Consider the following 24,298-nt stretch of genomic DNA (forward strand, 5'->3'; position numbering starts at 1 on the left):
CACCGCATGGCTTTTTCGCCTCCTCTCTGACCTGGTCCTGGAGCAGTCCGAGTAGCAGACTGACCGATCATTTCCTTGATGGCGGCTGACTCGAAGCTGTGAGAACACTTCTTCGACGTCAAAGGATTTTCAAACTCCTTCAGAGTGATAGGGCACTTCGTGCTGATGGTCGCTTTGCTGACCGCGAGATCGTCGTCCTCATCATCGTCTTCCTCGTCATTCGCGGGCCCTCTTCGATTCGTTATACCAGGCGCAGGTGCACCACTTTCGGTGAACCACTCACGAGGAGGTGGCATGTCGACATCATCATCTGGGTGGCAGGCATCGTGCACCACTCTCCGGAAGTCACCGTACGGTCCATCCTCCACATAACGTTCTGCCGCCGTTCGACTCTCATATCGCAATTTGGCATCCTCGTAAGCAGTGCGGAAGACATCTAATGATGCCTGCTGGGGTTGAGTGGCACCTGCCGGATCTGTTGGTGTGAAGTCCGGGTATTCCTCCTCCTCATCTGAACCAGCTTCCTCGCCCTCTGCATGGCCTCCTCGCCTCGGCCGTTGAGAGCGTACATTTTGCGTGCTGGCTTGCGTGCTGGCGGTGTTGCGAGCGTGATTCTCAGCGCTTGCGAGAGAGTCGCCAATGTACTTCACATTCTGTTGCTGATCGATCAGCTTGCGCATTGTCTCGTCCATCCGCTGTGTCATGCTATCGGCTTTTCCTTGGAACTCGGCCAGCTTCCGCTCCAGCTCCTCTAGATCGTCTGGAGCACGTTCTCTTTCTCTTTGCTTCCTCACCGCGGTCGCTCTGTGCGTCACGCGGTCATTGAGGTCGGCAGCGGCATCGGATATGCGTTTCTGCGAGTCGGCAATGCTGTCATTTAGCTTACGAAGCTTTTGCGCGCGGACAAGAGTGGCCAATTCGCGCTGCGCAGTCGGATTGAGTGGGAACGCTGGAGGCTCATGCGGAGGCAGCTCGCGCCTCTGTGTCTGCTGCTCGCCGCGCTGGGGTGTTTGTTGAGTTCCATGAGGCGTTCCCTGAGTGCCTCGTCGTGGTGTCGGCTGAGCCGTTGACTGTCGCGACCTGCCAAACATGTTGGCGCAATGTGTCCGTGAAAGAAATGTGAGGGCCGTGGGAGTGATAGTGTAAGACGTGAGAAACACGCGTTGCTGCAGCACTAGGAAGACGCGTGTGAAGCTAGAAACCCTTCACGCACCTCAGCTCGGGCCGGAGAAGGAATAATCCGGCTTAGTCAGCCATACGTTACTTTGTGGTATGCCGCACATCTAAACTACTGCACTCCCTTCCCTTACAAGCATCCCAATGACATCCCCGTTACAGAGGCGGTGTTATCGTGCTTGCTGATCTCTTCATTCACGTGATATGTGTGCGAGACTACTATCAGAGCGGAATTCTGCGCTTCGGCCCCAACACGCCGCCTTCGAGCCTCTCCCTTCACAGGACACCACTCACTTCGTAATGAAGTTGAGATAGTCTGCAACGATGAGCGTGACCATTGCATGGGGCGCTATCCTTACATAATATCTTTCAGCGGCATCATAAAGTCAGCTCATTTCGTTCGACGATCAGCGGAGACAGGCTCCAAGCGGGCTCTGCCCTTTCGGTCAACTTACGTCGAGAACCCACGATAGAACCTGAGCGGACCCTCATCCCGGATCACCTTCTTCGCGCAGTCGAACATGTTCTTATACGGGAGCTTGCCATCCGGGCCGCGGGACTGCTTCTGGAGACGGGTCTTGATGAAATCGAACGGCAAACTGAAGAATGATGCGAAGAATCCCGCAACGGCCGATGCAGTGAGAGTCTGGGCGCGAGGGCCCATGTTGTCCATCTTCTTCAGCCTTGCTTTCGCCTCGGAAAAGAACCCTAGCTGACCAAAGTTCAATGCCATAGCTCTTACGACAGTCGGAGTGGCACCGGCCCACAATCGACGTACGCCCTCGTTCTTTGTGATCCTCATGAGAGCATCGGCGACGCTCTTGTAGTTGGCCCTGTCTGCCTTGGGTTTCAGACCGTCGCTCTGCATCCGGATCAGGGCCAAGTCTGCCGGGTTGCTGATGAAAGCTGCAATACCGCCCGCACTCAGACCAGCTGCTGCGCGCTCCCGAAATCCGATCGATAGACCCTGACCTTCTGCGCGTGTGGTCAAGGACTTCATGAAAGTGTCGAACAAGCCAAGGCGAGCAGTCGTGTATACAGCCTGTCGCAAAAGACCTGCTGACAGGCCAGTGTAGAGGTCCAGGACCTTGCCCGCGGCGATGATCTCTCTTGCAACGCTGACTGGAGTCGGCTTGGGGCCAGTCTTGACTCCCTCTCCGGCGAGCTGGAGCCGGACCTTGATCATGTCCATGGGCTGAACGACACATGTTGCAACCATCCCCGCAGCTCCACCATTAATGAATGGAAGTGCAATACGCATTATCGGAGTGTGCAGAAAGTCTCGAGTGGCTTGTTGAGGGTTCTCCGAGGCTTTCTGCATCGCTGCGGGTGCGTCTGCGGCGACCTCTTTTGCTGCCGTCAAGGCAGCGTCGGCCTTTCGTTTCGCTGCTTCGAGTGCCGAGGCCATGTTCGCGCTGTGTCGTGGAGTCTGCTTCGTCGAACGTTCAAGATCTGGCGATCAATGCCGCTATTTCCGGTCAGAAGAATGCCCAAGTGGAAGTCATGAATACTCCATTCCAAAGATCACTCAATGACACCAGCGACGACAACAAGCCAGCTCATTCCATTTTCGCTTCGGAGCCAGCAAACATTCCGATTGCTTCCGCAAAGACTCACAGTTCTGGTTAAATTGGTCTTGTAGCAATGCCCAGCCCCCCGCAGCAAGCAATGCCAACTCGCTTCGAGCTCTTCCAAGGTAGCGTGATCGAATTGAGCGTCGGCTGACGAACGATACAATGTTATCAGGTATCTAGAAGAACAACGATGGTAAATGCGAGACAAGCAGGGAGCTGCAGTGTTGCACAGGGTGTCAAGTCACGACAGGTTGCTCGTGCGAGAGGGGAGGTTCCTCAAGTAGCTGATATGGCATTGCTTGGATTCGTTGGAGCTCTCGCAGCGTACCTTGTATCGGGCGGGGTTCAGTCACGCAGCCAATACCAAAATCGGGAGTCACGCGTCTCGACCAGGACGATGAAGCGGCCATGGTCCTATGCTTCCTGGTTCGCAGCTGATTGTCTCGGAGCTCAAGCCTCCTTCTCTGTCCGCATGCCCGATAGTTCGGGAACCATCGGACACATGGTAAGGTAATGATGAGGTTGAGGATCATGGATGCGCAATGAAGGTTTGCTGCTCGCGAACAAGCAGCGGCTTGGAACTATCCGAATCGAGTGTCGTTCATGGTTGTCATTAAACCGCACTGGGCCAGATATCAGTTCCTGTCGTCGCCAACACCCTTCCTGTCGTGGTCTGACAACGACTTGTGGTCGAATGGCAGCGGAGCATCCCGGAAGCCAATGCTGCAGTGCCGCACAGCTGTGAAAGGCGAGCTAAAGATGCGGGGCGATCATCCTCCAGCGCTCAGCCGTTGTGACGCCGAGCAGTTGCACCAGAAGCTCAGCCCGCCATGTCGACCAATGATTGGAATGCCAACGCACAGTGCTACTGTAGAACATTAAGGGACAAGTACTTGACAAGAACAATGCATACTGTATTCGGTTGCACACAAGTATCTCGTTTGCGGGAAGCGCTGTCATGTAGGATCGTGAAGTCATTCGCGAGAGCCGGTTAGCTGGAACCGTCTTCGTCGAAAGTGCTCTCTCGTGCTTCGAACTTGAGAAAGCTCTCTGGATCAGCACCCGTTATCTGCTGCCAGACGTCCTGAACGTCTCTTAATACAGAATCGTTGAAAGTAAGGTCTGCCGGCATAGGCTTGAGTGCAATCACACGATCGTCAGCAGTGCGAGTCACGTTGCTCGTTGCATGCCGTCGCTCATACTGCATGTCCCACAGAACTCGGGGCGGCGGAGGCTCCTCCTGTAGACTCTGTAGGAGAGTTTGTATAGCGTCGTTCAGTCGGCTGAAACCAGAATCTGATCGCTCGAAGCTCGAAGCATAAAGGACGCCTGAAGTTGCAGTCAGCACGAGTTCGTTGAACAAGTAGTGAATGCAAATGTGAAGTGTGTATTTGGGGACGAATTTCAGGTTGTCAGAGATGGTTTGTTCTTCAATGTTGTTCAGACAATGTAGATAAGTATTCGTAATAATCGTTCATCATTTCGTAGGAGGAGCGTGGGAAATGGAGATGAAGATGGAGATCATACGTACTTTGTCCGGTTGGGCATTCGCCCGAATCGCTGGAGTGCGCGAGAATGTGAACCGGTGGCTCAGTATCGGTGCTTGATTGCACAAGGATCACAGCGCCGGCGGGCGTTGGACCTCCTTCGGATGTTGGAGGAAACAGGGCGGCCAGCGGTGATGAGATGATGGAGATGCTCTCCGAGGTGTAAGACTCGGATGAAGATTCTTCTGTCAGAGTTGATGCGGGCAAGTTCTCATTGTCTCCAACGAGCCATTGTCCTATCACTTTCTCACCACCGCCGAGAGTGACGGAGAGGCTCTGGTCGTCCTCAACACGCACCTCGTCAACGCCTTTTCCAAGGACGTAGACGCCACCGCCCACAGCGCATGCTCGGCAAGCAACCTGACCGACTTCAGCCAGACCACCCCATTTCGGGACCACTGCACCGAAGCCAGGTCCAAACACGCCAATGCTGCTGAGGTGTCGAGCAATTCGAGGCACAGCATCTGCAACGGTGACGCTTTGCGATGGCTGCTGACTTGAAGTGAGCGCAATGATCGCTGCGTGCGATGCTTCTGGCAGGCCGAAACTTTCCGATAAGAACGCTGAGAACGCTTTTGTGTGATCTGCCTCCCATGAATCTTTTTGCTCCTCGCTGCTGGCGACGAAGCGCAGGAACTTCATCAGGCTTCTCTTTGCCTTGAGATTTAGTGTATTGTCCTGAAACACATCTTCTCTCCCGCCAGGTACCCTCGTGATTTCCCATTGCCCTACTAGTTTTTCTGAGGCCCGTGACACCACGAACCAAGAGCCGACCGCTTGGAACTCGAGCTGATTGTGAGTCTGCGATGACACCAATGCGGACAGCAGCGAAGATCGGGCGTACAACAGCTGTGGGGCTAGGGCGAGAGAGTAGGCGCGGGAATGGCCCAGGTTGTTCTGCTCGGTGTCCTGCCCAGCGGACTTCGATACCGCATTGCTGAACGTCGTTGGCAGGGCGTGAGAGCTCGCGGCGTGTTTCGACACCCACGACTCCGCATCGGACAGGCTCAGGGCAGCTTCGTTGCCGCCATAATAGTCGTTGCGGTCGACATGGAGGACACTCTTGCCGGACCGAGACAGAGCTCTTCAAGGCGACCTTCGCGTTAGTTAGCTCGAGGTTGCGCTCACGAATGCTGGGCGGACGTACAGCGCAAGTAGCGACTGTGGTAGACCTGTGCCTGAGATGATCACATCCCAGTCGGTCCCATCGAGTGTATCCATCGTGATGAGAAAGTGAGTCTCACATTGTGGTTGGTCTCGAGGAGGAAGAAGTCCAAACGACGAAGAAAATTGCCGCCACACACACAGCAGTCTGAGAAATACTGCACGCTAGAGACGGCGCTGCAACAACATTCCTCACGTTCAATCTTTTCTTGCTTCCTTTCCTCTCTTCATCGCGCCCTCAAACGAAGCAAATTCATTCATGATGCGGAGTTGTCATCGGGTCCCTTCACTGCGGATCTGTATGGGCGTGAGAGAGCGAACCTACGTCCGCGTATCTCCTGCCTTGAATCTCCTTGATGGTGCAGGTCGTTAGTGACGAATATCATTCTTCTTCATCTCTTGATCACGGTATCCCCAAGTTCCTTCAGTGCGGGAATGAGATCGTCGTCTGCGTTAGTAGACGTCTGCTCCTGATAGTTCTATAGTTCGAGCGATCGATTTCATATGGAGCTTCTGGCGCTCACACTTCAAGATATTCAACATGACAACACATTCTATAAGCGTATACACATTCCTGCCACAGCAACTGGCGAACATACCTTCCCTGGATGCACACGCGCGATGATTCGAGGCAGGCTGTGAGTGGTTCTTTAGCAGGCAAGAAGCTGCATATCACATCTGGAGCAATTTCACTGTCTTCTTCACCATTATCACATGCGCTGACATGTGCAAATCCATATGCCGAGTAACAATCGTTAGTTCAGACTCATTTTTTCTCACGAATAGAACACAGAGACACCACTTTGATCACGATCGCGAACACGAAGAAACAGCACTTTCTACAACATGGCGACCTCGAGCCACAATGCCAACAGGCACGAGATCTCCAGACCAATGGACACCAGTGACCCGGAGATTCTGGCGACCAATTCAACCCATCGCTCTCGGAGCCTTGCCATCGACAGCGGTAGTTCGAGCTACCTTCACAACGGACACGATGTGCACCCGGGCGGCGATCACGCACAACCGCTCCAACACTCCGACGTTCGGCTCGATCCATCGACCATCGCCACCCAAACTGCTATCAGCACAGACAGTGCACCGCATACACAAGATGCTCAACAAGACCGAAGCATATCGATCGACCGAGTGAGCCAGCAACGCGAGTTCGGCGATGCCAGGCCCGCCGAGTCAGAAGCCATTGTCCATCCCTCAAGCGACCATCGCATGGTCTTCGCCCATCTTGTCCAAGCCGCCTCAAGCTGGTTGAAAGCAAACACACACCGTCTCCGAGGCGAGGTGATCTGGCGAGCTGCGAGACGAAATAATCTTCCTCGACAAGATGCCCAAGTCCTCGCGGCAATGAGGCGGGAATTGGACGACTTATTCTCGTCGCTTAAGCAGCGAAGAGCCATTCTGCAAGCAGAGATTGCTTCATACACGAGGGCAACTCGTTTGTCGTGAGTCAAGGGAGAGAATTGGGTGGGTGGATGGATGAGACATTCATCAGAGTCGTGGTTTGAGGGTGGCGAGTCTGGCAAGAAGAGAAGGTTGGAGAGGGCCGCAGCAAACTGAGGCTTTTCAATGGCGGTTGCCTTGGCTTTATTTCTGAGTCATGTTCGGTCCGTACCTTCCAGCAAGCTCTTCAGCAGCAGCAGCCTTCTCGTTGAGCAACACTGGAACAATCTCCCGAGCACCTGCTCACAACAACGTCCTTGAGGTGACCAGATCGCATAGCATTCACCCGCTATTACGGGTATTGGCAAAGCGCATACTTGGGGGAGTCTAGGTCTACCTTGGGCACCAGAGCGTTTCTATGTCTACTCGCGGTCTGCGTTGTATCGATCGTGGTGCATCGCAGATGCTTTGCTTCGACATGTGCTAGCCTGAGAGCTTGGAAAGCACAGCGTCGACGCTTGTGACCTGTGGTGAATGTCAGCGAAGCCGGCAAAATGCAGATGCCTCTTGTCACATACATCCACATCTTTCGTTGTCTTCTCGACATCAGCGACAGACACAGTGCCATCTCGCTCGATCACCATCACCCATCGATGACTGCGATCAGCCCGACCAGGACCAGCGTCCCAGCCGTGGTTCTTGTAGAAGACGGACTTGGTGTCGCTCATGAACATGATCTTGCTGTCACCTTTCACTCCGTTGACTTTACCCCAACTGCAAAGTCATGAACCTTAAATGTTAGTGATCTGTTCGACAACGTGACTCTTTCTCTGCGGCGGACGTACGCATTCATGACCCAGCTGTCGTTGCTAGCAATGACCACCACGAAGTCCACGCCCTTGGCCGTCAATTCGTCGATCCGCGCAATGAACGGTGGGATGTGCCAGGAGGAACAGCTAGGAGTGAAGGCGCCAGGTACGGAGACGAGGACAACTTTCTTGCCCGCGAACTCCTTAGAAGCGTCGTATTCTTGCGGGATACCACATGTCGTTGGATCGGGGTCCGTGATCGGAGCCCATCTACAGGCGTTCAGCATCAGTGTTCTTCTTGTCAGACCAGAGCTCGTTGCAAAGAGCCGTACTCGAACTTGACGTCTGCGGGGAATTCGTCCCCGACTTTGAGCGGTGCCATTGTCAGGTAGAGGGTGGATCTTGGTCTTCTCGCGAGTAGTCGTCTCGAGACAGATTGATGTCTGTAATTATTGGCATGCTCCTTCTCACTGGAGGTGCACAATGTCCAGCTGGTCCGAACATCGGCCGAATCGCGGTGACCACAGAATTCTATCCTCCACCAAACCAAACCTCACACTCACATCCGCAAGTCACGTTACCATGAATTGGTCCCTCGAGGTCCTCTTTGATGCCCTTTTTCGAGAAGAGATCATCGCAACGGTGATCGGTCTTATCATCGCATACGCAGCATACACCACACTGCGAACAGATCCAGAAAAAGCCATCGACTACTCCGTCGCACCGCCCGAGCAAATCCTGCCTGGCTGGGAAGGAAAGGGGCTGAACGACCCGTCCATCAAGGTTGCCGGAAGCACAGCTATACAATGCTACGCCCCGGCCTCAGGAACTTTTCTCGGACTTGTCAATCCTGCTACCAAGGACCGCATCGACAGGACTATTGCCAAAGCAGCCGCCGCTCAGAAGACATGGCGTCTTTCGACTTTTGCTCAGCGCCGCAAGGTGTTGAAGACGATACTCAAGTTCATCCTCGACAATCAGGAAAACATCATTCGCACTGCGTGCCTGGACAGTGGAAAAACTCGTGTTGATGCTTTATTTGGAGAGGTTCTTGTTACTGTGGAGAAGCTGCAATGGACCATCAACCACGGAGAGAAGGCCCTTGCAGTTGATCGTCGACCAACTAACTTGATGATGTTCTACAAGCACAACGAGATCCGTTACGAACCGCTTGGAGTCGTCGGTGCTTGTGTTAGTTGGAAGTGAGTTGCACCGACCATTCTTGTTGCGTTCGGTAGACTGACCACGCCTAGTTATCCCTTTCACAACTTCATGGGTCCAGTCATCTCCGCCATCTTCGCCGGCAACGGTATTGTCATCAAGAACAGCGAGCAGACTGCGTGGTCATCAGCCTACTTCGTCAGCATTGTATGCGATGCGCTCTCTGCTTGTGGCCACGATCCGAACCTCGTTCATGCTTTGTCTTGCTGGCCTGAGACTGCGGACCACTTCACCTCTCACCCTGGCATCAGCCACCTCACATTTATCGGGAGTAGGCCTGTTGCCCACGCTGTGGCTAAAAGCGCATCAAAACCACTCACACCGCTGTGTGTCGAACTTGGCGGTAAGGATGCTGCTATCGTCTTGGACGAGCCGTCGGGATCTGCCATGGGACAAGGAGAACTGGAGAGGATCGCAAGCATCATCATGAGAGGTGTCTTCCAAAGCGCGGGTCAGAACTGCGTTGGCATCGAGCGTGTTGTTGCTATGCCGGGAGCATACAGCAAGCTTGTGGACATGCTGAAGCCACGCATCGACGCATTGCGAGTCGGCAACGACCTTGACGCCAGACGCGGCGAAGGCAGTCCGATCGATGTCGGAGCTATGATCAGCTCCGCATCATTCGATCGCCTTGAACGACTCATCGCTGAAGCCACGGCGCAAGGCGCGCGTCTTCTCGTTGGTGGTTACCGATATTCCCACGAACTTTACCCTCGCGGTCACTACTTCTCACCGACCATGCTCGTAGACGTGACTCCGGAGATGCGTATCGCACAGGAGGAGCTGTTCGCGCCGATCTGTGTCATGATGAAAGCACAGACCATCGAGGACGTCCTGCGGATCACGAACAGTACGATCTACAGCTTGGGTTGCAGTGTGTTTGGACCAACATCTTCATCGAAAGCACGGACAGATCTTCAGCATGTGACCAATGGCGCCAAAGCTGGCATGGTAGCGGTGAATGACTTTGCAGCATACTATGTGGTCCAGCTGCCCTTTGGTGGAGTCGGAGGTTCTGGCTATGGGCGATTCGCGGGTTGCGAAGGCCTACGAAGCCTGTGCAACCCCAAATCGGTCTGCTCCGACAAGTGGCCTGGCTTGATCAAGACGGCTATCCCCGGTAAACTGGACTACCCGATGCGGATGGGCGCCTGGCAGAGTGCACGTGGGGTGGTTGAAGTGGGATATGGCGAGACTCTCGGTCGGAGATGGCAAGGCATCCGCAGGCTCGTGGGATTATGAAGCATGTGATGTGTGATCAAACGCCGCTCGGAGCTACCGTATTCAGTTATCCGAGCGATTCCGATCCTTTCGCAGCTCTGCACACATGCGTGAGATCGGCATGAAGCCCAATCAAGGTGAATGTACCGGTTTAGCGCGAGGCGATTGTTTCGTATGCTGGTCGTGCTCACGAGGCCTCAGCAGCTTGTGAAGAGCTTCAACCAATGCTCGTTCATCTCCGACACACCTCGATGCCTGCAGATCCAGCGCAGCCTGCTGATAACTACCTCAATCGGGCACACCTCCCACGCAGACGTGGGAGCAGTGGGAGCACGTATGCGTTGAATGACATCTTGGCCTGCATAGACTTTCAACCGGCTCCACTGACGAGCTCTCGAGTGGGAGCGTCACAAGCGAGGGTAGCACTTCGGCCGGCCTATATCTAACCCTCCAACTTCGCCCGTTCTTATCTTCTTTCCACAACACACTCTCGCAAAACCATCAAGGTCAACACACTACACAACACACTCCACCAATCACCAACCAAACAAACCAATCATTATCATGGGTGGCTGCGGATCCTGCAAGAACGACAACTGCGCTTGCGCTCCCGGCAACTGCAACTGCGTACGACTCGCCCTTCCCTTTGCTTACAGTCGCCGACTGGACATCCTCACTGACAGACTTGAACAACAGTAAATGCAACGCCACGTGCGACCAACCAACGGACAACGAAGGGATGCCATGTCAATGTCCGCTTCATTCCACGTCGACCATGGTTGCGAGCAAATGAGAGGAGAGGGTGGATGATGGGCGATCTGGCCCGGGTGGAGGATATGGGACTTGTCGGTGGAGGAGAAAGTTGAAGGGTGCCTTTTGACGATCCGACGAACACGCTCTTTACCTCAATGAAACACTTCTCCGGAGCTGATGTCTTCCACTTTCCTTGTGATTCATGTCATCGTCGGCCATGTGCCTGTAAGCTGTGGTCCGAGGTCAATTGAAGCTTGAACCTTCTCGGGTCTCCACCCCACGCAGCGGTTAGCGCGGTGATCCTTCCAGAATTAATCCGGCTGAATGTGAGCTGTGATGTGATCACTCCTCTCTGACAAGGACTTCACCCCAACAACTCCAGCCATCGACAACACACGGGCGAATGAAGCGTCTTGGACATCACATGTACTATGCACAAGCTGCCTGAAGAACGCGAAGCACGACGCAAGCGAAGTACGATCCCTACCTCCACCGCAGCGAGCTCCTTCGCGAGTGCTCGAGCAGACACACCGCCAACGCGTTGGCGCCGGACTTCATGCATCATGTGCAGACTGCCTGCAGCTGTAGAGCTTTGTCTCGGTACCAGAGCTCGACACACGTCAAGGGTCTGCGACAGGACTGGATGACCACCTCAACGCCGGTGTGATTCACTTTTCACCTGGCTTGCAATTCACATGTCGTTTGAAAGCCCTTTCGAATCGGATCTACCTTGGTTATCTGCATGATGACAGCTTCTGTCGAACCGATTTGTCTTCATTGAACCATACGAACACGACAGGCTTCCTCTCGATCGCTACGGCAGGCCAGCTGCCACTTGTCAATCTTGCTACGCTGATAGTCGTAATCGACCGCACTCAAGCTGTCGCTAATCTCAATCTCTCGGCACTCCCACTCAAGGATCTCACCGCGCTCTTCGCCTAGCGTCTCCGGATCCTCTAAGGAAGCCTCGGAAATGGCGTGCAGCCAGCTCTGAATTCGAGGATCCTCTGGGGGATTTCCATCCACAACAGGATCGCGTTCGTAGTACTCGATGTAGCCTCCGCCGCCATAGTAGCCTGCCGACTCTTCAGGCAACTCGACGCCCAGCTCCAACAATTTGGCTTCGGCCTCCTGGAGCACTTCCTCGGCCTTGATGACATCCCTGGTGAGCTGGCGATTGATTGCGACCCAACGGAGATCGAATTCCGTTTGTGTAGCATCGTATGGTGCCTCACCATTCTCTTCCGCACGTGTACAATTGTACAGATCGATATCTTCGTTGTCTGCCCTGGAGTCGAATTCCTGCCGCGCAGTTTCAAGAGACTTACGGGCTTCCCAGTGAGCAACTCTGGCCTTGTGCTCGGCCTCGTCTTCTGGTGAAGACACAGGCTGCGAGGTCGCCACGTCTTCCGCATCAGCTCCGTAGTGAGCGTCAGGTGTCAGTGGCTCGGGATCTGCGCGTGCAGTGCCGGCGTCTTGGTCTTGACTTTCTCGAGAATCCGCCAACAGATACTGCTTCGGAAGGCCCTTCTCCTCTGGAAACTGCTCGGCGCGCAAACTCTGGTAGTCGTCCTCCAGGTTCAGACGCTCGGTCGGAAGCTCCTCTCCGCTGTCTGGTTCGCAAAGAAGGGCATGCACGAACGCTTCTTCGAGGAACGCCATGATTTCCGAGGTCTCTTCCAGAAGCACATTCGCACGGTGCCTGAGACGACTCTTTAGGACCTCTTTCTTCAAAGGCACCGACTTCAACAGAGTTTCGAGAATCGACAATTCGCTATCGCGCCAAGTAGGGCGTGCAGCGGTACTGGGCTCGGACGGGGCGTAGCGACGATCATTTATCTCGCGCCTCAGCTGAGAGTCGTACTGCTCGATTTCCTCAAGCTGCGCCTCGCCCCAACGCTTCTCTCGATCGTACATCCTCTGGTACTTGATGGCTGCTTTGATATACTGAGAAAGATCATGTCGCATTAGAAGTGCCACGACTGGGGAGTGAAATCCATCTGTGGCAGAAATGAAACGTGCCGGGCCGGGAGTGTAGTCTTCGAGATCTTCGGGGAATATCCTGATGTAGTTGTCCCTTTGGGCTGGCTCATCTTCGATAGCAGCAGCATCTTGTTCGACGGATTGAGCATCGCCAACGAGATCCGCATGCTCAGCCTTTTGTCCTGCCGGCCATGGAGACTGCGGTGCCGCGACACCTTCCGCAACAGCTCCGTAATACTCGTCAGGTATCCGTGGCCCCGCGAGCTCCGCTGCATACTCTGGGTCTGCATAGTCTTGATCTTGGATTCTCTGCAGACACTGCTCATCAATATCCAATTTTTCGATCGGAAGCTCCTCGTCATTGTCGAGATCAGCGAGAGTCGCCTCTACAAGTGCCTGGTCCAAGAATGCGCCGATTTCTGCGTAAGCCTTCAGTAGTATCTCCCCTCTGTACTTGAGTCCAGCTTCGAGGTTGCTCTTCTTTGCAGGCGCGACATTCAGCAAGCTTTCGAGTTCAAGCAGCCTCGACTTCCATTGAGCCTTAAGTTCAGGATTCTCCTCGTTCCGGATTGCTTTCTTGAGGACGGTGATCTCTTGCCACAATTTGGAATCGAACGCCTTGATCTCCTTTAGCTGCGCCTTGGCATACCTTTGCTCCTTGGAGTACAGCCTCTGGATACGGACTGCTGTCTTCATGGACTCGCAGAGGTCGCTCTGCACCAAGAGCGTGAATGATGGATCGACGCCGTCTGTGGTGGCTATGGATCTGGCCGGGCAAGACGTACTGTCACGAGGCGATTGGTCAACTGTCGCAACATCATTGTGGTGAGATTTCGCTGTGAGGACATTGCGCGCCGCCTGCTTCTCAGCTACCGCAGCTTGGAGAATGCGGGTGGTACACGCTGCGAGGCAACGCTTGACGTAGGGAGCGCAATGCAAGACTGCAACTGGGACGATGGATGCCAGATCCATTTCGTGGTATGAGTTGGGGGCGAGTTCTGGAGGTTGGACTTGTAAGTTTGAGACGATGCCTCGTTGCACGAAGATCGCGGACTTCTACCTGAGGGAACTTGACAAAGGCGAATCTCAGATCCCGTGGTCTTTGTTTATCTTGATTGTCCGAGACAAAGCGAACAAAGCGCCTATTTGATTGTGTCGGTATTGTCTTGCGTGGCATGAGACAGTCGTCAGCGACAATGGTGAATGCTGCTAATCTGGGACAGCAATCTCAGAATTCAAAGCTTATACTTAGACCCGAAGCGGCAAAGGTCCGTCGTGCCCTAGAAGGCGCAGCAGAACATTTCCGATTATTACTGTACTAGGACGGCGAGGCTATCTCCGGTTTAGCCCTTTCTACTTTAGAGTAGTGTTATAGTAAATCCTTACAAGAAAGCTCGAAATTGTGCACCTGCATATTAAATTCGAGCTTTCGGAAGGAGCGCACTAAGATAGAGGTAGCGGCGAGGCATTACGCGGATTAGGGAAAGAACTTCGGATTTAACTCGCACTATCTACTATCTGCTATGCTAATCTAAAGCCTCTAATTTGTCTCGGAACACACATTATAAGACTGCTTCAAGTCTGACACCTATAGGCCCTAGCGCTGTAGCATGTGCTTTGGACATCAAACTCCGTCTATCGTTTTTGCGCAAGAAGCTTAAGAAAAGGAGAGCATGTCAGCATTCGAGATTCCGTCCAATACTGAATCGTCGGCTTAGGAGCCATCTTCCACCTCTGAAAGCACAGTTGAATCAGCGCTCAAAGCTGCATCCAAAGCTGGTCGGTCCGCTTGGGAGTCTTCACCCGCCTCCTGAAGCACTGGTACGTCAGCGTCCGAGGTTGAGTCTAATGCTGGTTCGTCGGCCCGATGGCCTTCCTCCACCGCTTCAAGCATACGAATACCAGCGTCCGAGGTTGCGTCCGATGTTGAAATATCGACTTGGGGCTCTTTCTCCGCCTTTCGAAGCCGCTGACAGAAAGCTGCGTACTCCGACTCGAAGTCCAACGGTTCTGTGCAGTAATCCGGGTCGTACCATACGCGCTCCACGAGATCAGCCTTGACAAAGGCCTTCTCCATACATGCCTTCATGTCCCTGTCGCCTGTGTGCAAAGTCATGACCGCTTCATGGACAGTCTCCTCAACGCACCGCACTCGCCGCTTGACGTCTTCGTGTAGGAGGCACAGAATCCGCAGCTCCTGGAACAACTCTTCCCTCCCAGATTCCCCGTCCACCGATGCGGCATCCACATTCTTTCGATCCAGGCGATACTCAAGGCATCTGATTTTGCGATGTACAATGCGGCCCAGGCTCATGAGTTCTCCTCTATCCTCTTGCGCCTGTCCTTGTACCTCCTTGAACTCTCTTTCGGCCAGTATCGCGGCTTTGATAAGTCCAGATAGCTGCACGGTCATCAGAAGCGCCGCACAGTCCTTGATTCCGTCATTTGCAGCCACGAATTGAGGTTGCCCTTCCGTGTAGTAGTCCGCGCAATCGCCTTTCAAGCTCACTCCGACACTGTCGCGGACTTGCTGCCTGTAAGTGAAGTCTCCCATTCCATAGCTCCAAAAATCGTCCTCCTCGTTTCGCTCTGCAAGATAGGCCGATTCACTGCCGTCGTTGGTGTCGTCTCCATACCCATCTGAGCAGCTTGCAGGATCCTCTTCCAGGGTCTGTGTGCCAGTGTCTCGATAAGTTGGCCGACGGATATCTGTATGCCGGGCTCCTGAATGGTTCGGTACATCGGTGCCGGGCTGGGACGTTTGTTGCAAGTTTGTTCCGAACGACGCTGTCCCCTGAAACCTGTTCAGAAAGGCCTTCACAGCAATTGCAACGTCCATTGGAAGATGTAGTTCGGTAAGGTGTCGCTGTTCGTTTTGTTATGAGATGGTGGTGCCGGGAAAAATAAGGGCGAGGTTGCTGAACTTTTATGAGGTCTTTTCGGCGGTTGTAGTTTGCTGCAGCAGACAGTTCCCTTTGACTTGTCAATTGCCTTTATACCAGCACATGTCTCTGCTGTCTCATGGTTGTCTAGGGACATGAGTCAAAAGTCTTTGGTGGAGAGCTTCCTTTTCCATGGGCAGTCTTTGTTGCTCGTCCGATGACTTAGAACGTCATCTCCGCATGAGACAAATCAGTCAGGATGCCACAAATGAAGCACCAAGTGGCGGTGATGCGAGACAAGATCGCAGTTGGCTCGGTCGAAGTCTTTCGCAACACAAAGACATTGGTTGCTATCTCTATGAAGTATGAGTCTTGAAGCCCCTGAACGACCGCAATCTGGAAATTTGGAGAAGGGATGGACGAAGATGCCGTTCACTAAGCATACAATGCCAAGTCCCTCGGTAACGTTTGAGACAGACTGCTTCATATTCGACAGATACAGCTGGCTTCATACGGCCTGAGATGGTGTTTCCTTGTATCCATATTGGGAAGATGCGATAGCCCCTTGGATCAGGCACTGAGCGCTCGGTAGATCAATGTCATCGATCGACATGAAAGACAATAAGCGGCAGCGAACGTACTGGTGTTACAGCAGACATATGGTCAACGCTTACAGGTGAATGATCGTTGTACCCGCCAGCGCGATGGTCGCAATCCTGAATGTCAGATGAATCAACGTTGTATATACATGTTTTCGGCTGAGCCGCTAAGATCAGCAGCTTGATTTCTTCATTCTTCATTGTACCGGCGGCAGTCCTGCTGCCATCCATCAATCTTCCTCCGATCCACTCCGTATGCTACAAGACTGATACTATCACATATCTCAACGTCTCGCGCTTCCCAATCGTCGACGTCCGCGCTGCTAGCAGTCTCAGATGACACCTCTTCGTCAACGCCACTCAGCCATCCACTGATATTCTCCATCCGGGCAGGTACAATCAGCTCGTCCCCAATACTCATGCGGTCGCCGCTTCCTTCAGTCTCTGCAAATCCCGACGACTGATATTCGAGCGTAACGTTGAGGCCAGCTTCTCTTGCAGCCGTCTTTGCGATTGCGAGACCCTCCTCAGCATCGATCACTTCGCGTGTCAACTCAGAGATATGCTGTACCCAGCGAAGATCAAAGACTTGCTCGTCTTCGTCCGTCCTCTGCCGATCCTCGTGTCGCGCCATTCCGCGCTTATCGAAGTAAAAAGTGGCATTTTGCAGGCGCTCTTGGGCGTCAAAAAAGGCACTCTTCAAATCGGCCTCGGCCTGCTCCTCTGGCCCAAGAACTTGCGGAGGTACCCGCAGGTAAGTGTCGCCGGTGACGTTCAATGCTGCCACACTACTTGCTTGAGAGCCTTCTTCCATCTCTCGGAGCTGCTCACAAAATGCTTGATATTCTTGCTTGAGATCGAGAGGCTCAACATCGATGTCCGGCGCCTGCTCTTCCGGCCAAACGAGTTCTGCGGCAGTGAAAGCGTCTTCGAGACATTCGGTCAGCGCTCTCGTACAGTTATGTAGCAACATAGCTTCAGTCTCCACTTGAGCAGCAGCCCTTTGTTTGCGTTGTCCAACATCTGCAAGCAGTAATCGAAGGTTCTCCAACTCCTTGACAGACGCCGCAGAGACTGCTTCATCCGTTGCCGAGGCCACCGCAGCCGTCTCTAAATCATCAACCTGGTCTTGGTCAAGGCGATACTCATGAGCTCGAATCTCCCTCTTCACCGCAGACTCAAGTCTCATCAGCTCTATCCTGGTGTCGGTCTCATGTCGCTCTGCTCGGACAAACTGTCGCTCCGCATATATTGCTTGCTGAATGAGTCCAGACAGCTCTAGATTCATCAGAAGTGCAGGACAGTCATCTTTAAGCCCATCGGTGGCCAGAACCAGGCGTAAGGGCCCTGCAGTGTAGTCCTCTTCAACTTCGTCATGAATTCTCACATACCGCTCTTCACGGACGCTTTGCTCGTCGATGTATTCGGAGTGATTCTCGCCTCCGCACTCCTCATCAAACGTCTCGCCTGGAGCTTCGTCGGGTGACGATTCAAGCACTCGCTCAGTCTCGTCCAGATGGTCGTCATTAGGGTTCAGGATGCTCTCGTCGATTGTCTGCGTGCCGCTGTCCTGGTAAATCGGTCGGTCGGCACAATGACACGTGCGATCCGTAGCTGTGAATGGCCGTGTCGCTTCTGTCTTCGTTGCGCACGGCAGTTGACGAGATGCAGCGCCGAATATGGTTGCCCACTGAAACCTGTTCAGAAAAGCCATTGTTGCGACATCCATCGCTGAATTGTTGTGGTGATGCAGAAGACTTTGAAAGATGCAAGAGAAGAAGGACCCCAAGGGCTGATGGCTATTAGTTGGCTTCCTTTGACCCTTTGTTTGTTAAATTCGATCCATCTTCACGGACGGATCATACGCTTGTATCTTTGTGAGAGACGGATGACCGAGACATCGGCCTTCTTTGTCGTCCATTCACGGGATCACTTCATTCCCACATCAATGCGTGAATGCGACGGCGCTCTCCGTGAATAAAGCCCAGGGAGGAGACAATGTCAGTCGACAGCATGACAGCAGGTAGATAACCAGACGCTTACCTTTTGTGAAATACCAAAGCACTCAACTTTCCATCCATTGATCATTCTCCACTCCACATCCTCGGACCAGCAAAGTACCCGCTCTATTACTCTCCACATCTCAGGAAGATCCTGGAGACCATGGTTCTTCTGGGGACCGCAAAGAAAGGTACCTCGTCGGTCGCCTCAGCCATGACAACCCCAACTACACCAAAAGCGTCCGGTTTCTCCGGAACAGCAGGAGCAGCAGGAACAACGGGCGCTCAGAGTCCTTGGAAGACCGTCGCAAGACCGAATGTCGCTCCACCAGATATGCGCAAATCGGTCTTGAAAGCAATGCCTTCGCACGTTGGCGGACTGTCGATGGTATCCCAAATGCGAGGCCTGAGCGTCAACAACTCCTTACTGCATCCCGGAGCTGCGAATCCTAATGTCCACAATCCGTCCCTCGGTCCCTTGCCGCCGACAGGTACTCAGTGGGGCGGCACTGCTGTCCAGACCGACATGACGACAGATACTTACTTCAAGCCTGTCAAAACACCCGAATGTGTCAGGACCAAACGCACCGTGCGAGACTTCAAGAGCGGAGAAGTCCTTGCTCTTCCGTTCCACGTCGCAAACATGAATCCGAAACTGGTACCAAATCATCCGCGCCTGCAGATAACATGCGAGGGACCCGCCTTCAGCAAGCGTCGAATGTTCATCGTCCTTTGGATCAACCAGATCGACATGTTTTGCTTGCCGCTGTACTCTTTCGAAGGAAAAGGCCTGGCCGCAAAGAAGGACTATCTGAAAGCTGACTATGTTTGTTTGGCAAACAAAGAGGCAGGCCGCTCGTTCAAGAACGTGGGACTGTACAAGCCTGTTGTGTTCGAATCGTACGACCGGAAGCCATTGACGGATGAGACGACGGTACATCTGACAGGAGGCGTTACGGTCGATCCGAGGGAGCATATCACATATGTCGGGCGGCTGACCAAAGACTCGCATGCTCATTTGCTACAGTTGTGGCAAGATCGAGTTGACATTGCGCAAGACAAAGCCTGGGTACCGACTCGGAGGTGACGCGTCAATGCTTAAGTCTTCCATGTGGAGCCTGAGGGATATCTGTTGTTTGGCCTGGCGCCAGGCATCGTCTGCTAGAAGCGTTGTGTCTTGAAGATTCGGTTCGCGCAGATATCAAGTATCAAAATTCATCTTGACCAATCTCTTATCTGACGAAGAGGCATCATACGAAGTTCTGTGGATGCACGGAGAGCGTCGAGAATGGGTCGAAAAAGATGATGATGAGGTAAAGTAAAGGAAAGGAAAGGTAACGATGTGGTGCGGTGAAATTTGACTTCTTGAAACATGATACCTTAGTCAGCCACACACAAACGGATGCGTATGAAGTGATAACGAGTGGAGGACGGCAAACACTATTCGCTTTCGCAGGTGAATAGACAGCTGGCTCGCAACATCTAGCAGGCAGTCGTACTCAAATTGTGCTCTAGGTACGACAAACTTGCTGCCACTTGTCTATCCTCCTGCGATCAGAGCCTTGAGCAACCATACTGAGACTATCGCTCATGCCCGCCTCGCTATAATCCCAATCGTCAACCTCAGCAGCCCCCATGAATTCCGCATCACCAGCCTCGACCAAAGAATCAAACCAATCCAGAACTCGGGGCTCCGCGGCAACGTGCTCAGATGTGTCGGGGTCGCCGCTCCTGAAAGGGCCATCGGGACCGTCGTCTGCATCATCAGCAAAGCACGAGGACTGCCGATCGTCTTCGCATGGGAGACCTGCTTCCCGGGCCGCGATCTTTGCCTGCTCAACGGCGTCCTCCGCCTCTATCAGCTCTCGAGTCATGTCGGTAATGCACTTCACCCATCTGCAGTCGAAATCTTCGTTACTGACATCGAGAGTCGGTTGTCCTGCCTCTTCGAGTTCGATGTTCTGCTGGTACTCGTCCCGCCGTATCTCATCCCTGGCGTGGAATCGATTTTGAGCTTGTTGCAATCGCTCCCTTGCGTGCCACAGATCTGTACTCGCCTGAAGCATGGCCTCCTGAGCTGGTGTCTGGACCGGTTTGTTGGCACGCAAATGGTCGTCGCTGGTGTCCAATGTTTGGCGTGCCGGAGGGCCCCCATTGATCTCCTCCATTTGATCTCGGAGTGTTTGGTACTCCTCTTGCAGGTCGTATTCGGGCACTGGCTCGGGTGATGCACCAGCATCAGGCTCGCTCAATTGCGCATAGACAAAGGCGTCTTCCAAGTATGCGCTCACTGCCGCTTGGGCAGCAGCCAAACCGTCGGCTCGGGCGCTCAGATTCAGCTCGATGTTGGTCTTCACAGCAGTCATGTTCTCTGACAGCAATTCGAGCATTTCCAGCTCTTGTCGTAGTGAGCTGATCTTGTCGAACTTTTCTTCGTCAGAGACCGATTGACGAGCCTCTTCGGACGCTATGCGAGACTGGTGCTTGACCTTTGCTGTACGCAATTCGGACGAGAACTTCTTGACCGCCTCGCTCCTTGCCTTTGCGCGGACTTTCTCTGCTTCAAATTCCCTTTTCGACATGATCACCTTCTGAATCTTTGCTGAGAGGTCCGATGATATGGTGAGAGCGATACATGGTTTGACACCATCATGCGCCTCAATCAGGCAGCCAGGTCCGTCTGTGTAAGCGTCTGGGATCTCCTCCTCGAAGACCAACATGACGGACTGGCGTGCTGCCTCTTCCTCCCACTCGCTAAGGCCCGAGTGACCGGGGTCGGTCTGGTCGTGCGGAGTTCCATCTGATTCCTCGGTATTTGTGCCTCTATCGATGAATTGGGTCTGATCCCGCGAAGGTTCTGCTTCTGATTGTCGTTCTTCATCTGACTCTTCTGTATACGAGCGTCCGTCCTCAGAATCACGTTGGTGGCGCGGAGAATCTGCTTCCGACTGTGGATGCAGTAGAAGAGGACTGTCTGCGCCTAGAAGAGAGTTGTCCACGCTCCTCCACGTCTCGATCAGTGGAGTTTTGAAGTCCGCCCAGAAATTAAGCAGGGCTTCCATCGTTAGGAATCTGTATTGCGCCTGTTGGAAAAGGAAGTTAGATCGAGTCGACGTTGGTGAATATTGCGCTTAGTGAACAGTACAATGCAATGATGTGTTGATCTGAAGAAGACTTACGATGTTCGCCGGAATTAGACGGCTCATTGTGCCAATTTGTTGTTCTGGGTCAAAGAGGCAATTCCTGCGTTGAGATGAGACCAAGTGAAATTGCGAGGTCTCTGCACAAAGACAACAAAGGATTCATTCCCCGATGCGGCGGCCACTGTCATCACCCTTTCGATCAACTGATTGTCGAGCAGTTGATATGGAATAATGATTTGATCGTGTTACCTCCTGTGCAAACCTTCATTCCAAACCCGAATATCGAAGGTTCAACTTCTTACCAAATCATCACCACGAAATCAGAATGTCTCGCAATTTTCCTCCTAATCCGAATCGCAACCCAGGACGTGCATTTGGTAGGGGCGGACTTGGTTATGGACAACGCAATGTCAGGTCGACCATGGCAACTCCATCCCTGGCAGCAATCGGTGAACAGACAATCGATAGCAATCCGCAACAGCCCCAGCAGCCCCAGCAACCCCAGCAAACCCAGCAAACCCAGCAATCAACGACCAGATGGGAGAATTCGAGGCTTCCAAGTACTGCCGCAGGCACTTCAAGAGCGGGCGCCGCTATGAACGCCGGGTTCGGTCGAATGAATCTTCAGAACATATCGCCCATGGATCCTTCAAATGCGCCAAATCGTGCAGCCATGAATCAAGACTGGCGAGCAGCAGCTGCAGCACCTACTCAAGCAGCACCCAGCCAAGCGGCACCAAGCCAAGCGGCACCAAGTCAAGCAAGCACAAGACGCGGAGCGGCAAGAAGACAGCAAGACGGCTGGATCGACACCGAGGATTGCGTCCGCTCTGCTTATACAAAAGAGGCATTCACCAAGGGCGAGATAATATCGCTCCCTTTTCATGTTCCGAACACCAACAAAGACGTGCAACCGAACGATGTGGCGCTGACAAGAACGGCCGAAGGTCCGGTGTATAGCAAACGTCGCATGGCCGTCGTGCTTTGGAAACACAAGACTGACATGTTCTGCTTACCATTCTTTAGCTTCGGTGCCAGAGGAATCACCGCAAAGCCCGTCCAATTGCGAGACGAGTATGTGGAGATCACGAACCAAGGCGAAGGCGCTTCTCATCGCACCGAGGGTGTACGCAAGGTACTCGAAGCCGCCATGGTTAACACTTTGAAGACCAAGAACGGCGTGGTGCACATCACCGGCGGGTTCAGAGTATCCTACCAAGACGACATTGCCAAACTCGGCAGGTTGACAGATGAAAGCAGAGCGAGGCTCACCGAGATGTGGATTGAGCTCAACAATACGGCCCAGGCAGAACTGTATTGATACATGGCCAGGAGCCATGAAGAGACCTCGGTCGTAGCCTACGTCAGCATAAGCTCCAGTACAGACGACCATGTACACATCTTACCTCATGTATTCTTCTCTTTCTCGATTGACTTAATATCCGGCTTCTTCCAAGTCTTGAAGAATACCTGACCAGCGAAGCACCAAGGGCGCATTTGGACCGACGGCAGCGAATGGATGAGAGTCGGGCTTCGATGCTCGGATGGAATCGTGAGTTCGGCGTGTGTGTAAAGCAAGAACGAAGACTCGGGGCCATCGATCGAGACCGAGTAGTAATAAGATGGGAGCCGCTGACGGCAGAAAGATCGGTGATGTCCTCGGCGCATGTATTGCGTGCTGTCCGCCACAACGTGTACACGTCTTACCTCGACCGTATCATGCTTTTGCTTAACCAGGCCCGGTGTTCGGCTCTTCCAATGCTCAAAAGTAACGCCTTCGCAGCCCAGCCTGAAGGGTGCGCTTTGCGCGCTGGCAGCGACGACCAAATTTGCGGCGAGGTTCGATCGAAGAGTGAGGCGTTTGCTTCGGCTTGAAATAAATATCCAAGGCTGTACGCAGAAGGCGTTCGTGGTGTTTTGGCAAGGACGAGATCGAGAGGAGGAAGCGTGAGGCCCTTGTTGTGCGGTTTCGAGAGCAAAAGTCGGGCGTCGGTCGCATGGCCACGTCGCTTGAGGTTCTTGTCGATGACCGGTCGCTACTCTCGGACTCAGCAAGCATCGCGACCTTCATGCAAGACGGCAGGCTCTGCATGCGACATTAGTAGTCGCGCCTTATAATCAATGTAAATACCTCTTCTCCAACACCGAGCTTCGTAAAGCTCAGCAACTGATGAAAAGTGACCGTGACGGTGGGGGGCATCAAAAATTCCGCCTAACACGCCGCTAGAAGACAGTTAGCAATGCTCGACAACGATGAGTGGTATTCAGGAACTTACCCGAAGCAGAATGACAAGAGACCGTCTCCGCGCTGTGCAATGCAGGACTTTCTCTTGGAGTTCCCGAATTCGTGAGCTCAGGAAATCTAGACAAGGTAAGTATGAGAGGGAAAGGAAGCAGGTTTGGCAAGGAAAAAGTTCGAAGGTCAATCAACGACGACGGGAGCGGGATGAGGTAAGCAGTAAGCGTGCTCATATGCCGCTGGTTGTGCTTGTATATACGGAAGGAACAGAGTAGGGAGGACTATAACTATAAGGATATGGAGATGTAGAGCTCGGCAGGACTTTCTAGACTTATAGGGGCCACGACCAATGAATAGCCGAGAGAATGGGGCATCCACAAGTGTTCAGAACCGCTTGATTGGCGACATGGCGAGCCAATGTCTTGCGGCAACAAATTTTGTTCGATATAGCTTTGCAGGTACCTCCTATCGAACAGCTGCAATTGCCCCTGAAGAGCCCTTCTGGGAGATCGTACTTATACATCATTACCGTACCTACAGAGATCGATCAGACATACCCTGCGAGTATACAAGAAGTACGGATGATTCT

At 53.3% G+C, this 24,298-nt stretch overlaps 8 protein-coding genes across 8 annotated transcripts; 2 read left to right on the top strand and 6 right to left on the bottom strand.

The window, feature by feature from the left end:
• Positions 1 to 1,466: 1,466 nt before the first annotated feature.
• MYCGRDRAFT_85831 (uncharacterized protein) lies at positions 1,467 to 2,497 on the bottom strand (the record flags this gene model as incomplete). Its single annotated transcript, XM_003853248.1, has 2 exons — positions 1,467 to 1,542; positions 1,632 to 2,497. 2 exons carry the CDS (start codon positions 2,495 to 2,497, stop codon positions 1,467 to 1,469), a joined length of 942 nt encoding a protein of 313 aa, XP_003853296.1.
• Positions 2,498 to 3,741: 1,244 nt separating this feature from the next.
• MYCGRDRAFT_71450 (uncharacterized protein) lies at positions 3,742 to 5,534 on the bottom strand (the record flags this gene model as incomplete). The annotated part of the gene is made up of 3 exons (XM_003853247.1): positions 3,742 to 4,079; positions 4,282 to 5,381; positions 5,445 to 5,534. The coding sequence occupies 3 exons, from the start codon at positions 5,516 to 5,518 to the stop codon at positions 3,742 to 3,744; spliced, it is 1,512 nt and encodes a 503-aa protein (XP_003853295.1).
• A 1,808-nt stretch (positions 5,535 to 7,342) lies between these two features.
• On the bottom strand, positions 7,343 to 7,955 carry MYCGRDRAFT_92766 (uncharacterized protein; the record flags this gene model as incomplete). Its single annotated transcript, XM_003853246.1, has 3 exons — positions 7,343 to 7,384; positions 7,438 to 7,633; positions 7,705 to 7,955. 3 exons carry the CDS (start codon positions 7,953 to 7,955, stop codon positions 7,343 to 7,345), a joined length of 489 nt encoding a protein of 162 aa, XP_003853294.1.
• Positions 7,956 to 8,250: 295 nt separating this feature from the next.
• MYCGRDRAFT_71451 (uncharacterized protein) lies at positions 8,251 to 10,131 on the top strand (the record flags this gene model as incomplete). Its single annotated transcript, XM_003853054.1, has 2 exons — positions 8,251 to 8,870; positions 8,922 to 10,131. 2 exons carry the CDS (start codon positions 8,251 to 8,253, stop codon positions 10,129 to 10,131), a joined length of 1,830 nt encoding a protein of 609 aa, XP_003853102.1.
• Positions 10,132 to 11,637: 1,506 nt separating this feature from the next.
• On the bottom strand, positions 11,638 to 13,818 carry MYCGRDRAFT_109248 (uncharacterized protein; the record flags this gene model as incomplete). Its single annotated transcript, XM_003853245.1, has 1 exon — positions 11,638 to 13,818. One exon carries the CDS (start codon positions 13,816 to 13,818, stop codon positions 11,638 to 11,640), a length of 2,181 nt encoding a protein of 726 aa, XP_003853293.1.
• A 742-nt stretch (positions 13,819 to 14,560) lies between these two features.
• On the bottom strand, positions 14,561 to 15,685 carry MYCGRDRAFT_92769 (uncharacterized protein; the record flags this gene model as incomplete). The annotated part of the gene is made up of 1 exon (XM_003853244.1): positions 14,561 to 15,685. One exon carries the CDS (start codon positions 15,683 to 15,685, stop codon positions 14,561 to 14,563), a length of 1,125 nt encoding a protein of 374 aa, XP_003853292.1.
• Positions 15,686 to 16,517: 832 nt separating this feature from the next.
• On the bottom strand, positions 16,518 to 21,533 carry MYCGRDRAFT_92770 (uncharacterized protein; the record flags this gene model as incomplete). The annotated part of the gene is made up of 6 exons (XM_003853243.1): positions 16,518 to 18,017; positions 18,371 to 18,481; positions 18,872 to 19,138; positions 19,854 to 20,189; positions 20,250 to 21,410; positions 21,507 to 21,533. 6 exons carry the CDS (start codon positions 21,531 to 21,533, stop codon positions 16,518 to 16,520), a joined length of 3,402 nt encoding a protein of 1,133 aa, XP_003853291.1.
• A 610-nt stretch (positions 21,534 to 22,143) lies between these two features.
• On the top strand, positions 22,144 to 22,791 carry MYCGRDRAFT_92771 (uncharacterized protein; the record flags this gene model as incomplete). Its single annotated transcript, XM_003853055.1, has 1 exon — positions 22,144 to 22,791. The coding sequence occupies one exon, from the start codon at positions 22,144 to 22,146 to the stop codon at positions 22,789 to 22,791; it is 648 nt and encodes a 215-aa protein (XP_003853103.1).
• Positions 22,792 to 24,298: the final 1,507 nt, after the last annotated feature.

Source organism: Zymoseptoria tritici, chromosome 4, assembly GCF_000219625.1.
Source record: "Zymoseptoria tritici IPO323 chromosome 4, whole genome shotgun sequence".
In the NCBI taxonomy this organism is placed as follows: Eukaryota; Fungi; Ascomycota; class Dothideomycetes; order Mycosphaerellales; family Mycosphaerellaceae; genus Zymoseptoria; species Zymoseptoria tritici.